The sequence below is a fragment of the Ursus americanus genome, chromosome 1, assembly GCF_024610735.1.
Source record: "Ursus americanus isolate L20-20 chromosome 1, mUrsAme1.1.p, whole genome shotgun sequence".
Taxonomy (NCBI): Eukaryota; Metazoa; Chordata; class Mammalia; order Carnivora; family Ursidae; genus Ursus; species Ursus americanus.
Window position 1 is genome coordinate 49,777,502 of NC_142127.1, and position 14,738 is coordinate 49,792,239.

The 14,738-nt window shown below is 41.0% G+C and overlaps 1 protein-coding gene and 1 non-coding gene across 3 annotated transcripts in view; both read left to right on the forward strand.

Annotated features, from left to right (window-relative positions):
* Positions 1–6,107: 6,107 nt before the first annotated feature.
* The window catches only part of METAP1D (methionyl aminopeptidase type 1D, mitochondrial), an 83,762-nt gene continuing 75,131 nt past the window's right edge, over positions 6,108–14,738 (forward strand). The window contains exon 1 of one of the 2 annotated variants that reach the window (XM_045779804.2): positions 6,108–6,168. In XM_045779804.2, the coding sequence (XP_045635760.1) occupies positions 6,129–6,168 (40 nt within the window). In that variant the 5' untranslated portion in view covers positions 6,108–6,128. The remainder of the gene's footprint in view (positions 6,169–14,738) is intronic. The other variant, XM_045779814.2, reaches the window with a different exon arrangement.
* On the forward strand, positions 6,996–7,102 carry LOC123783397 (U6 spliceosomal RNA). Its single transcript, XR_006777196.2, has one exon. It is a non-coding gene; the product is annotated as a U6 spliceosomal RNA (small nuclear RNA).

A 14,738-nucleotide genomic window follows, 5' to 3' on the forward strand; every position in this document is an offset into this window, starting at 1 on the left:
TTTGGAGATTCTTACTGCAGTGTATTTTGCATAACTGTTAACAGACCAAGGAATACTGTTTCTGGCTTACGGTAGGAAATATCAAAATTCCAAATATTTTCAACCTGTGATATTAATGGTCAAACTGCTCTCTCTGTGAGCTGGTTTCACACAATCCTACATCTATTTTTACTCAAACACACTAAGCATGAAACAGCAAACAGAACCATAAAACCAGTAAGAGAATATGCAAGGATGGAGAGATATGAGAAGGTACCCAGGAGTGTACTATCACTTCGGGAGGGAAAGAAACAAACCATCAAGTAATCTTAGAGCAGGGCGGAAACAAAGAAAAGGGAACAAGTGCAGAGTGGGGGCAAAACTAAGAGCAAACGCACAGTAGACTGCAGTGAAGCCCCAGGTAACAGTGTGCATTCCCGGGTATTTGCGTATAGTTTGCCTGGTCTGCTGTCTTGGACTCCATATAGATGTGTGACTGGTCATGGTAACAAGAGTTTCCTTCCCTTTGAAAGTCCAGCCAATGGTACATGCATAGGAAAAAAAAAAAAAAAAAAAACCTCTGGATGAATATACATCAACTTGTTAAGACCGATTACCTGGACAAAGTTCTTCCAGGGGACTTCTACTTTCTATATTGTACATTTTGGTATTTTTAAGTGTTCTTATTTTTATTTTTTTAAAGATTTTATTTATTTACTTGAGAGAGAGAGTGAGCATGAGCAGGAGGAAGGAGCAGAGGGAGCTGGAGAAGCAGACATCCCTGCTGAGCAGGGAGCCCGATGCGGGGCTCGATCTCAGGACTCCAGGACCATGACCTGAGCCGAAGGCAGATGCTTAACTGACTGAGCCACTCAGGCACCCCTCTACGTGTTTTTAAAGAGCACATATTACATACTTCTGTAAACAGAAAAAACAAAACATAACAAAACAGGCTTTTAAAAAAGTTCCAACGAGGACATCAAGAGCATTTTCCTTTCTCTTCTTTCACAAGTGTGGGTTAGAGATGCTAAAGGAAGAATTATATTCCTTTCTCTCATCTTCATCTTTGCAGGAAGTGAAGGAGATTAAACAGGTTCTAATTTCCTGGAAACTTATCTAATTAGAGTTCAGCATTTTTCTCAGGTCTTGGCAGCCAGGGATAGCCGGACTCTGTAACCCTTCACTCCTGGAGTTGCCCCTCAAGGGTAATTGGTCCTTCTTTATGGACAATCTCGTGAGCATGTTAGTCTTAGCTTTCCAATAATCTTTTTAAGATTTTATTTTTAAGTAATTTCTACACCCAATACGGGGCTTGAACTCACAACCCTGAGATCGAGTTGCACACTCCACCAACTGAGCCAGCCAAGCGTCCCTCCAACTAGTTTCTTGAGAACAAAAATAATATCATATGTCTTTGGAGCCTAGAGTAGGCATTTAAGTATTTCTTCATTGGCTGATGGATTGCTAAATTCTCTTGTAAACTTTTTGCCTTTCTTCCTTACTCTGACGGGTATTCATTCTCCAGAAGCATATAAGCAGGTGCTACTTTTCCAGGGAATAGATGGCAGTCGCTAACGGTACATATTTTTATTTAGATTTCATGGGGGCAAATACACACTTCTGCTTTAACTCAACCTCTCTCAGAGCCAATTCCAAGAGATGAGGTCCAAGAAGGCTTTTTTTCTCAAACTTGCACAGTTCCGAAGCCAGATCTGACCAAAACAAGTATTATCAGAAAACTTGGATGCATCAGTGAGTGAGGTCTTGGACTACCCTCATCCTCTTCCCTATAGCCCTCCCACAGCCTCTTTCCCTTGGCTCTTGCCACCGCTCTGTGTTCCAACAACGAATATGCTATTATGCTGAAGCATTATTTCTGCTTACAATCTCCCATAATATCTTTCAAGCCAAGAGGCTGAACCAACTTGAAATGAATACTGGCCACTGGGCCTGAGAGCAACTACCTTGGGACAATGTTTTGGTCTTACCCCACAGCTGCGTTAGCACTGTCTGATCCCATTTTACTCTGCTTACCTTGACAGACTGTTCAGGAAGGTGCGGCAAGCTAGTTACTGAGCCCATTTGGACCAGGCTGATAAATGGCTATGGATTCCTGAAATTTTCTCAATTTCAGTGTAGGAGGGGCTCAGGTAGGACAATGTTGTTCTTAGAAGGGGGTGGAACTTAGTTTCATTTACATAGGATTTATATGCCTGAGAAAATGTCATTAGACGAATCAACAATGAGAGGGACAGGAGGATCACATACAGCTGAAGCCCCTCTCCCTTGCCCCCGGTTCCTTCTTGGTTGGCACTGCTACAGATCAAGAAAACGGCACAAGCAGCAAGGAGAAATCCTCCTGATTTCTCACGACTGCCTTGGATATGGCATTACTCTTCCTCCCCAAACATGGAGCACCTACACAATTTCTCTAAGGATACCCCTTGATTACTCAGTAATATATCCATTCTTGTCTCAAATATTGGTATAGGAAATGACCTTCTGCCAGCAAGCTGGTTAAGAGTGCCTTAGAAATTTTCCACCTGGGGCGCCTGGGTGGTGCAGTCCTTGGGCGTCTTCCTTCGGCTCAGGGCGTGATCCTGGCGTTCTGGGATCGAGCCCCACATCAGGCTCCTCCACTATGAGCCTGCTTCTCCCTCTCTCACTCCCCCTGTTTGTGTTCCCTCTCTCGCTGGCTGTCTCTCTCTGTCAAATAAATAAATAAAATCTTTAAAAAAAAAAAAAAAACAAGAAAGAAAGAAAGTTGACCCATTAAAAAAAAAAAGAAGAAATTTTCCACCTGACCATATAATCACTTGAAGCTGGACCCTAATTTTACAGGGGTCTGATGAGCTGCTGTGTCAGGTCCCTGTTGTATGTTCAGATATGTTTATGTAGGACTCCTAGTTCCTGGAAAGAATGTTCATTTGACTTAGAAAAATGTAAATAAATAAAAGTATTCACTCATACTAAAATCAGATAAATCAGAGGGCAAGATTGGAAATATTCTTCTCAAGCCGTGGAGTAAAATGCTAAGAAATGATCCTGAAATCAAATCAAAAGACAGATTTTTCTGATTCATAGAGCAAAATTGAGAAGCAAGGTTAGGAAAGGCGAATGAAGGCATCTCAGGCTAGATGACAGTCTTGCTGAAGCCATACAGGCCCGAGGGCACCAGTTTCCCTCAGGAGGTCATAGAATCTGCTTTGTGCCCAGTAGGAAATACTGCATTATTTCAGTTAGTTTTACAATGTATTCATATATTCTTCTATAGATACGTAAGCATCTTAGTACAGTTTATGTTTTTAAGCATCTTGCATTATAGGTAATCTTAATAAGTATTTAAAAATCTAAACTTGTAAGACAAGTTACAGGATGATGTTTTACAAAGCAAAATTTATTTTATTTTATTATTTTTTTAAAGATTTTATTTATTTATTTGAGAGAGAGAGTGAGAGCAAGACCACAAGCTGGGAGACAGAGGGAAAGGGAGAAGCGGGCTCCCCACTGAGCAGGGAGCCCAATGCAGGGCTCGATCCCAGGGTCCTGGGATCGTGACCTGAGCCGAAGGCAGACGTTTAACCCACTGAGCCACCCAGGCGCCCTGCAAAATTTATTTTTAAAGAGATTTACATCATGTTGCATAATCCCCTAGAGCATTTTAAAAATGTGAATTTGAATTACAAATTCAATACATATATTACAGAAACCAATATAATTTAAATTTGATTACAAACTATATACAACTTTTGAAAAAGTTATATGGTATAAATCTATAATAAAATATCATTAAATAGAAGAAGGAAAAACTGACTTCAAAAATATGAATATCAGAATTTATTTCTGATTTACTTCTTTTATAAAAGAAGATAAAAAGATTTTAAAAGCTGTTAATAAGACATGAACTTAAGTAAAAAGTAAAAACCAAGGTAAAAGACCTATAAAACAATAATTAATTGCAATTAAAAAAATATTTTAACATTAAAGAATGAATTTTTGGACACAGAAACTAAAGGTATTAAGAAGTTATCCTTTATTTCTTAAACTCTGGTTTTGAAAAACTACTCAACTTTTTTTCAAGAATCCCAACTACAAAATCTGTATATTGGTGGGAGTTCAAATTAGTAAAGTACCACAATATAATTAATCTTCATTTCACAGGTGGGAGGATGGGCAGAAATGGAGTAGAGAAGTCAGTCAGTCATGGTTACTCATCTAAATGAAACCATTCTTTCTAATGCTCTGACTTTCCAGGACGACAGAATGCTAGAATTGCAAGGAATATCAGACATTGATGGTCTAGCCTTTTATCTTGCTGGTCAGTATGCATTGATCTCATAAACTGATGATTCTGGAGGACATATAGTGGCAACTTCTAATTCTTTTAACGTCAGAGGGATATGGTATGAGGTAAGCCAAATCAGAGGTCAGTGGATGAGCTACATAACCTGGGCAAGTTCCAATCTGTGTCCTTTCTAGCTCATCCTAGATACCCACATTCTATGCCGAACTTATTGGGCATTTCCTCACTGGATTCTACTGTGGTGGTGCCACCTGAGTCCACATGGTGGTTCCTTTTCGTTTTCCTTCTAGTTGCAGGGGAACAGAACAGATTTACCATATTCAAAAACCCTCTTTCTGGAACTGATCTGAGTTTGAAAAAGGTGGAGCCTGAAGTAACATGTGGGAGTACTTTTCATTCTCATTCTTGCACATCTTACTCACCTCATTGGAAAACATTATTTCTCTTTATCTTTCAAGGTGACCCAAAAGCATCCAAAACTGGGGCTCCAAGAAGTATAGTATGTGTCCTCTAGTGAACTGCCACATGCTACAATTCATTCTTTGAACGTAAAAATATCAAAACTACGTAATCATTAAAAAGAATGAATTTGAACTAAGAATTGATGTTTATAATGAGTGCAAAAAGCAAGTCCTCACAGTAAGTATGTGAGTCCATTTAAAATATTTACACATATTTGCCTGTAAAAGGCATGGAATGATGCACACAGTGGTTGACTGGAGAGTGGGACTGTGATGTGCAGAGAGGGTTAGGAAGGGGACTTGGGCTTTTTCCTTTATTCATTGTCTGGATGTTTACCCAAGTGTGTACTTAAATTCTTAAAAATTAATTAGGGAACATCACACACATCCACCAAGAATCCTTATCAATCTTTACTGCATTAAAAGTCTGGGAAACTGTTAAATTCTTGGTTTGACTGGTTCCATGGAGAGTTCAATTCTTTCACCAGACATTCCTTAAATACCAGGTTCTTTGCCTGGCACCAGGCTACCAAGATCAATAATACCTGGTCTACGACAGGATGGAAATCTGCTCCAAAATGCAGCTAGGAGGAAAAGTGAATTTGTAAGAATGGACACCGTCATCACTAGGGATACAACAGCACCCTCACTTGTCTCATAATTGGCCTTCTGTAGGCTTCATCCTTCAGCAGCGCCACTGGCAGACGTCATCCTCTCATTCTTAAAAGTCGAATTTAGGATTAAGACTCCAGTTAATACGGCTGAGCGGGAAGTGTCCTTGGGGAAAGAGAAGTCCCCAGAACAGATCCACTGGGGTATCCAGAATTGATTTTGCTGCTGCACACAGACTCCTGTCTTGTCTGGAGTCTCTGCTGAGTAATGTAATTTCTGGGACAGCAAAGGGGCAGCTGATGACTTTGAACCAAATTTTACCTTTCAACTCAATCCAGGGAAATTGCAACAGAGTGACCGACGATGCAAAGTGCTATGTTGAATGCTAGATTGTGCTTTATTTTTTCCTCCCAACTTCACGTTTCCATGCACCAAAATGTTGATGCTACAAATATTGGATGCCACGCTTACCTGACAGGCTTCTTCCATCCCACCTGGGCGCAGAGGCTCTGAGCGAGCGCGCGAACCGTGGCTGGAGCCCGCCTCTCGCGGCCGGAGCGGGCTCGGCGGGCCGCGGGTTCCCCTGCTGGCCCCAGTGCCGGAGCCGCTTTGCTGCCGGGGCTCCCGCAGTCAGCCCCCCGCGCGCACGCGCGCTCCCCCGGGGCGGCCCCGGCGCCTCCAGCCTTCGGCAGGGCTGCGACTGGACAGTTCCAGCGGGTGGGGCGGGGCGGGACGGCTAAGGAGTGCTCCGCGACCACGTGATCGGCGCTAACATGGCGGCGCCCAGCGGCGTCCACCTGCTCGTCCGCAGAGGTAAGCACCTGAAGAACAGCCCGGTGGGGGTTTGCACGGTAGCTCACTCGCTAAGCACCCGGGTTCAAAGGGGTTACACACCCGCGCTCAAACATTTCGGCGCACACGAATGTACTTTCAGTTCTACCAATACACGCAGACACAGAAGCTGACAGAGGGACACGCCACAGGAATAGACACATTTATTCACTCGTCATTTGCCTGCACCGCGTTACTGCGTGGCATTCGCAGTCACTCCTTGAGGTTTATGGGACATTTTCTGAAGTTTTCTTCCCCCCGCGTCCGTTGTATGATTAGTGTAGCAAACTTACTTATTTTGGCTGCGGAGCGATGAATCTTCGGTAACTCGGCAATGCCCCTGCAGTTGCCACAGAGAAAGCAATTGGTGTTTGTTGTGTCTGTTGGCATGATACAATACGTCTTTTGGGGAACTTGCAACATGTGATTATTCTGTTATAGTGACTTAAAGCGAAGAAGAGAAATCATGCCTGGGTAACTCTCAGTAGGTGTTATCCTTGCGTGAGTGGTGAGATTTTAGTAAATGTACAGATACTTTTGCAGGTAAATTAGGGAAATCCTTGTTGGAATTGAACTAGTTTCTCATTCTTGGTTAGAAAGAACTGGGAAGTTGTATCAAGGATTGGGAAAGAGGGGAACTAACGTGTTTTGAGGAACTGCTTAGGTGTCAGGCATGTAGAAACAGCAGTCCTGTGAGGTAAATATTATTTTCATAGTAAATAGGTACTGTTTATTAAGTGCTTTTTAAGTACGTGATACTGTGTCAGCATCTTACATATGCTAGCTACGTTTTAAAACCTAATGAGTTAGTTCACCGTTCAGCAGCGCCTATACTAAAATCGGAAGGATACAGAGAAGATTAGCGTGACCTCTGCGCAAGGATGATATGCAAATTCATAAAGCGTTCCATATTTTTTGGAATTAAAATTTTAAGATTACAAATAAATAAAGGAACACTGTACTGTGAAAAATAAATAAAACCCAATGATTTAGGCATTACTCCTGGTTTGCAGACGAGAAAAGTGAGGCAGCGAGGTTAAGTAATATGACTAAGGTCACACAGGTTGTAAGAGGAGCCACGGGAAGATCTGAAGTGAGAGATGTGCAAGAAGAAGGTGATGTAAGCAGTATTTTTGGACTGGTTGGATGTTAGAGTGGAAGTCAACATGAGAGTGCAGCCCTGTGAAAAGAGCCCCAATTTACATCTCTTAAGATCTGGGCTCCGGGCCAAGCTCTGTTTACTAATCAAGTTACTTTTCTGTTTTCTCTTTTGGCAAGAAATAATGGTGTTTAGACTTTTTTGTGTACCCCAGGTAATGGTGAAGAGGATCTGGGGAGATAGTCAAAGTGGAGATGGAACCACTGTGTGTGTATATGTGTATATTACGTATCTACACATATATGTGTGTGTATATCTATATAATCCCCACAGATTACAGAAATAACTTTTTTTTTTTTTTTTTTTTTTGTCTCTAATGATTTTGACAAATGGTGGTTCAGACAGTCCTGGGAAAGACTGCTATAGGGAAGCCATAACCCATTCCATTATATCCCACAGTGCTGCAACAACTAAAAGAGGGATCTTCTGATTAGAAAAGGGAGATAAAACGTGTCATCAGGGAGAGGTTTAGTGACCAAAAAAGGTTGCTTTTATGTACTCTCCGTAGCTAGTTTTAATTTGCAGACACGTCATCCTGTACCACCTGCTCCCCAAACCCCTAGGATGGAAAACGAAGGATAAATTCAGGAAGGCTCCTCTCCTCTCTTTTCTTCCTTTCACAGACTCGAATTTATGTCAGTCAATTCACTATAAGTCTTTCTGTGTCAGGGTTTATCATCAGCATCTGTGTGCATCTTTCCCTCCTGGAAAACAGGAAAAAAAGGGCACGAGGTTTTTCTCATGACTCTCCAGCCCACTGTAGCTTTAGTCACTGTATACCGCATAGAGTAGTTACAAACCTCGTCTCAACATCCCCACTCCTAATTGTTAATTCTTGTTCAGGGGGAATTATGTCTTATCTGTCTCGTTCAATAGGCACAGTAACAGGCTCAAAGTTATACTTATTAAACATACTGAATTGAGAGGCTGTTAAGACTTTTTCTCTGCCGTCATGGGCTAAGGGATGGGTAGAAACTATGAGTAGCGACACTGGAAAGAAGAAAGGACAGATCAGTCTCTTGAAAGCAAGAGATAAGGTAAGGAGAGCCTCTTAGGAGTGAAAGTATTCCCCGGTATTAGTACCGGCAGGAAATCCCAGATCATGGCACATAATGCCTACTCCCAGGCTCCAAGAACTCTGCTTAGTCTCACTCCCAACCCCACTTACAGGAATCCTTGATCCAGCTCCTGAAGGCACTACACAGGATTCTTTGTATGGGAAGGAATGGGAAAGGCAAGTAATTGAGACATACTTTCTCCTTTACACTCTGGTCACTTTTATGAGCCAGTCTCTCCTGGCTTGTCTTTTACCTATCTGATTTTCCCAAACTTTCACTGTGCTCTGCTGTTAGGTTTCTAAATATTATTGTTCCCCAGGATTTTGTCCTAAACTTTCATCCCTGCTTTCTGTCTTTGTTGTCACCAATCAGATTTATCTACCTCAATGACTGTCAAATCTAGTTGATTTTTAAAAAATGAACAGAGTGTCTGCTGGAACCAGGCACCAGCCTCAGTGCCAGCTCTCGGTTGGATATCTTTTCCTAAATGTCTCCTGGGCCCCTTAAACTCAACAGATCCAATATAGAAATGAATATTTTTTTCCAGATCTTCTTCTGGGCCTATAGACTCTATCTCCATCAATGGTATTACCATCCAGTCAGTATCTAAGTAAAAGCATTTGAGTTCTCTTGGTCCCCACCATTTTTTAAAAATTTCTCTGTCCAGTGAGTTAGTAAATCCTATTTCTTTTTTCTTTTTTTTTTTTAAGATGTAACTAATTTCTTTTTTTTTTAAAGATTGTATTTATTTATTTATTTGACAGAGAGAGAGTGCACAAGCAGGGGGCATGGGGAGAGGGAGAAGAAACCTCCCCTCTGAGCAGGGAGCCCCACACGGGGCTCAGTCCCAGGACCCTGGGATCATGACCTGAGCCAAAGGTAGATGCTTAACCATCTGAGCCACCCAGGTGCCCCAGTAAATCCCATTCCCCCCTCCCACAACTATTTATTTACTTATTTATTTTTAATTCAAGTATAATTAACCTATAGTATTATGTTACTTTCAGATATACAATATAATGATTCAACAATTCTGTACATTACTTGGTACACATCATGATAAATGTACTCTTACGCCCAGTAAATCCCATTTCTTGGATCCCTCCAGTTTTCTGCATGGTCTAGGTATAAGTCTTTACCATTCCTTAGCTAGACAGGGCCTTTGTAACTGGTCTCCACCTCTGTCTATCCTCTTCCCCACAACTATAGTTCTTTCTCTAAAATTCTGCTCTGATTATGATGCTTACCTGCTGAAAAACTTCTGGGAACTCTTCATTGCTGAGACAAAGTCCCTTAGCATGGAAAGCCGACTCTAGGACAGTCTGGCCTCACTTTGTCTTTTCAGCCTCATCTCCTGTCAGTTCCCTTTCCTCACATCACTGCTAAGGTTTACCATTGTGTGCCTCCTTAATTGTGCTCCTTAGTGTCCTTTTTCACCTGATAAACCATTCGTCCCTTAAGGCCACACCTACGTGCCATCCCTCCTTTAAGCTTTCTTTGCTTCTGCCCAGCCAAACTATTATATAGCACTTGGGGCGTATGTTTACCAGAACACTTGTCACCTGGCATCAAAGTATGTACACTTCTCTAAAAAATATTAGTTTACACCTCTGTCTCCCCACTAGAATGGGAGCTTCTTACAGGCATGTCTTACCTTCTTTATCTGCCTCCCCAAAGCCTGGAGCACAGTGTCTGCACATGGTAAGTACTCTGTTTCACAACTAAATGAAAACCCTTTTAGATTGCAACCTCCTATAGAAATATTTGTGAACTGAAGTTGTATGGTAAGCCTAAAGAATAATTACCTCAAAATGTCAGTTTTCTTCACATAACAGCCCTAGATAGTGAATTTTTCTCCCTTCCTTCCTTCCTTCCTTCCTTCCTTCCTTCCTTCCTTCCTTTCTCTCTTCTTTCCTTTCTCTCTTCTTCTCTTTCTTTTTTATATCGCACCTCTCTCCAAAAATAAGGCCATTTTACTTCTGTGTATCTTTTTTGGCAACTATGAGAATTTTATTCTGGGTTATTTGAATTGTGAATCAGACTTGTAATTAGAAAAAAAGAAGTTGAAATGGGGGAAGGGAGGAAATCTAAAAGAGAAGAGCTTGAAGTTTAAGCAGTGTAGCCATGGGAGAGATGAAGGAAGCTGATGGAAGTAAACCCTTGCACCTAAGCACTATCCTGCTGTACTTCCACAAGCCATGTGGAAGGAGTTGACACTGTGGGAGGAGAGGGGGCAGACTGTTGGCAAGTCTGGCAGAAACTCTAAGAAAGGCACAGCTGGTGGGTGTGTGAAATAGTCTGGTCTCTCCAGAGGGCTGTGTGGCAATGTCTGTCAAGATGTAAAGTATACGTGCCTTTTACCTAACAATCCTGCTTTTAGGAATTTATCCTAAGAGAACAATAGGATGAGTATGCAAAGGTGTTTGAATAAGATTTTATGTTGGTAATATTGGACAGAATCTGAAATGGCCATTGGTAAGAGAATGGCTATGTAAATTGTGGTTCCTCCATGCACAGAGTGCTATGCAGCCATTAGAAAAGATGATGTCGAGGGGCACCTGGGTGGTTCAGTCGGTTAAGCGTCTGACTTTGGTTTCAGCTCAGGTCATGATCTCAGGGTCATGAGATCGAGCCCTGTGTGGGGCTCCACGCTCTAGCTGGAATCTGCTTGAGATTCTCTCTTCCTCTCCCTCTGTGCCTCTTGCTCATGATCTCTCTCCTTCTAAAATAAATAAGTAAATCTTAAAAAAAAAAAAAAAAAAAGATGATACCAATGTACTGTAGACCTAAATAGTCATTGACACATATTGAGAAAAAAAAGGCAGGGTATAGAACAGTTTATCCCACTTATGTAAAAGTGCATATCTTTGCTTTCTTGTGCACAAAGAGATATCTCAAATGATGTTCACCCAGATGTTCATAGTTGTTATTTCTAGATGGTGAGATTGGACTGATTTTTACTTTTTTGTACTTGATGTGTTCAAATTTTATATATTGAGCATTTTTTTTTAAAGATTTTATTTATTTATTTGACAGAGAGAGAGACAGCCAGTGAGAGAGGGAACACAAGCAGGGTGAGTGGGAGAGGAAGAAGCAGGCTCATAGCGGAGGAGCCCGATGGGGGCTCGATCCCATAACGCCGGGATCACGCCCTGAGCCGAAGGCAGATGCTTAACGACTGCGCCACCCAGGTGCCCCTATATATTGAGCATTTGTTATCCAAATATTATGTAATATATCCAAATAGAATATTTGTATTATTATTCCTTACTATACTATCATTTAAGATACATATAATTATACTAATATTTCATTATTCTTGGGGTTTTTTTAGTTTAACAAATGTAAAAATATTTACAAGCGCTTCTGCTAATTTGTTACTCAAAGGCCATTGATTCTTCCACTGAGAATTCTCTTGCCATAGTGGTTTTTCAAAAATTTAACCTCCAGGTAGGGGAGGGCTGTTTTACCTCATGAATTAAGTAGTTCAAACTTTTGTCAACTGACCTGAGACCTTTACTATCTTGTGCTAGGAAAATGTATCCTCAATTTTGCCAAGCCAAGTTAGAATTAAGTTTTAGGATGTAGTCTTTGTGCAATTTGGAAAATGCTAAAGGAGCTTCCTGTGACTTAAACTCTACTCGTGTTGATAGCCAGAGAATGAAATGGATTTTTGCTAATATGGTATTTTTTAACAAATACCGTCCAACCCTATTATAATACAGCTTGTTACGTATAGATTAAGACATACTTAATAATCAAATCATGGCCGTAAATTCTCTAAAGTCAGGCATGTCCCTAAAGCCATATATGCTCTTATGTTTTTCCTCTGCTTGAAACAGCTTTCTATAACGCAATTAGCTCCTGTCTCCTATTGAAATTATAAAATCTCAGTGCACAGTGTAGGCTATATAGACCTTCACTGATGAATCCTTGCAGTCATTCAAAAGAAAAAAAAAGCATGATGTTGACCTGGATGTGTTGACAAGGAATGATATCTACAACATATATTGCTTGGAAAAAGCAAGTTATAGAACAGTTTAATATAATCCCATTTTGTAAAATGAAACACCAGTATCTTCATCTATGTCTAAGTGTATAACATTCAGAGAGAGGAAGAGAAAATATTGAATACTCAGTTTCTGTGAAATGCCCACTTTCCCCAAGCACTGGAGATCTTTGAAAATGCAGAGTGGATGCTGTATATCTTAGGGAATTTGGCAAAGATGGAAGGAGAATAATATGTGTGTAGAGCTTCACTTGAACATCTTATTTTACAGTTAAAATAGCTTTTTCTTGTGGAGATGGGATTTCTTTTTTAGCTTTTGAACATGGATAATTTCTTTTTTTTCTAAAGATTTTATTTACTTATTTGAGAGAGAGAGGGAGAGTGTGTGTGTCTGTGTGTGTGTGTGTGTGTGGCACGCAAGTGGGAGGAGGAGCAGAGGGAGAAGCAGACTTCCCGCTGAGCAGGGCACCCTACTTGGGGCTCAATCCCAGGACCCCCGAGATCATGACCTGACCTGAACTAAAGGCAGACGCTTGACTGACTGAGCCACCCAGGCACCCTGGAATATGGAGAATTTCCAACATACACAAAAGTAGAGAGAGCACTAAAATAAACTCCCACATACCCATCACCTACTTATAATAATCACCAACTTATGGCCACTCTTGTTTTATCTTTATCTCTAGCCACTCTCTCCCTGAAACTGGATTGTTTTGAAGCACATCCCAGATATCATATAATTTCATCTGTAGATATTTCATTATGTTCCCTGAAAGACAGGGAGCTCTTTTTATTTTCTTCATATATTCTACATATGAGTTCTAGATTTTTCAGTTGTGCTTTTTTTTTTTAAGATTTTATTTATTTATTTGACAGAGAGAAAGACAGCCAGCAAGAGAGGGAACACAAGCAGGGGGTGTGGGAGAAAAAGAAGCAGACTCCCAGTGGAGGAGCTTGATGTGGGGCTTGATCCCAGGACCCTGGATCACGCCCTGAGCCAAAGGCAGACACTTAACAACAGCCACCCAGGCGCCCCTCAATTGTTTCTTTTCTTATAGTTTCCATTTCTCTGTTGAGATTCCCAGCTGTTCACTCATTATGTCTACCTTTTCCTTTAAGTACTTGAACATACATATTTTTACTAACCATTTTTAAAGTCTTTATCTGTTAATCTGTCACTTCAGTGATTTCTGGGTCTGTTCCTGTTTTACTGACTGCTTGGTTTTCTATTCTTTCAACCATTTCTTTTTAGTTACAGTTTGTGTTCAATGCAGATCAGTCCTGTAACATGAGAAGTTACTATGAATCAAAGCATAAATACACAAACACAAGGTACAACCCAAAACAGATGTATAGCATTCAGATATGAAACAAAAGGGAGTGTTCATTCACACACACACAGCAGCTTGAGATCTGTTGGGTATGGTAGTTCAGTGTAGGTTCCTGAAGATGGGAGAACATGTCTTTGCTTATTAAGACTGCTGTGCCCCTATTAGATATTGGAACATCTAAGCATTAGCATGTGATCATGCAAACAAAAGACCTTAAAGAGGGTCTATTTTTAAAAAGCTTTCTGTGCATTGAGGCAGTTGTGAAAAGATTTACTCTCCAGAGTCAAGCCCACGTTAGGCTTAGGATCAAGTTCTAACTATCTAAAAATACTGACTGAGAACAGAAAGTATTCCAAATATGGGTATTCTGGTTGAGGGTTTTGTTTTTTTTTTTTAAGATTTATTTATTTATTTTGGGGGGGGTTGCCTGGGTGGCTCAGTCAGTTAAGCGTCTGCCTTTGTCTTGAGTCACAGTCCCAGGGTCCTGGGATTGAGCCCTGCCCTGTGTTGGGCTCCCTCCTCAGTGGGGAGCCTGCTTCTCCCTCCTCCCTGCTTGTACTCTATGTCGCTATCTCTGTCTCTCTCTCTCAAATAAATGAATAAAATCTTAAAAAAAAAAAAAAAAGAGGAAGAAGAAGGGAGAGAGAATGCATGCAAGAGGACAAGAGCAGGGGGAGGGGTAGTGGGAGAAGGAGAGAAGCAGACTCCTTGCTGAGCACAGAGCCCAGTGCTGGGCTGGCTCCCCCAAACCTGAGATCATGACCTGAGCTGATATCAAGAGTCTGATGCTTAACCGACTGAGCCACCTAGGCCCCTCTCTGGTTTTAAAAAAAAATTTACAGAAAGAGTGTAAAAGTCTTTCTGAATTTAATGTAAGTAAGCTTCCAGTTTTCACTTCCCAGATACTTGATTTACAGTTTTGGCTTCTGCACATATTTGTCTTTTTAATTTCAAGACTTGACAATTTTACCTTCAAAACAGATACGTTTTTAATT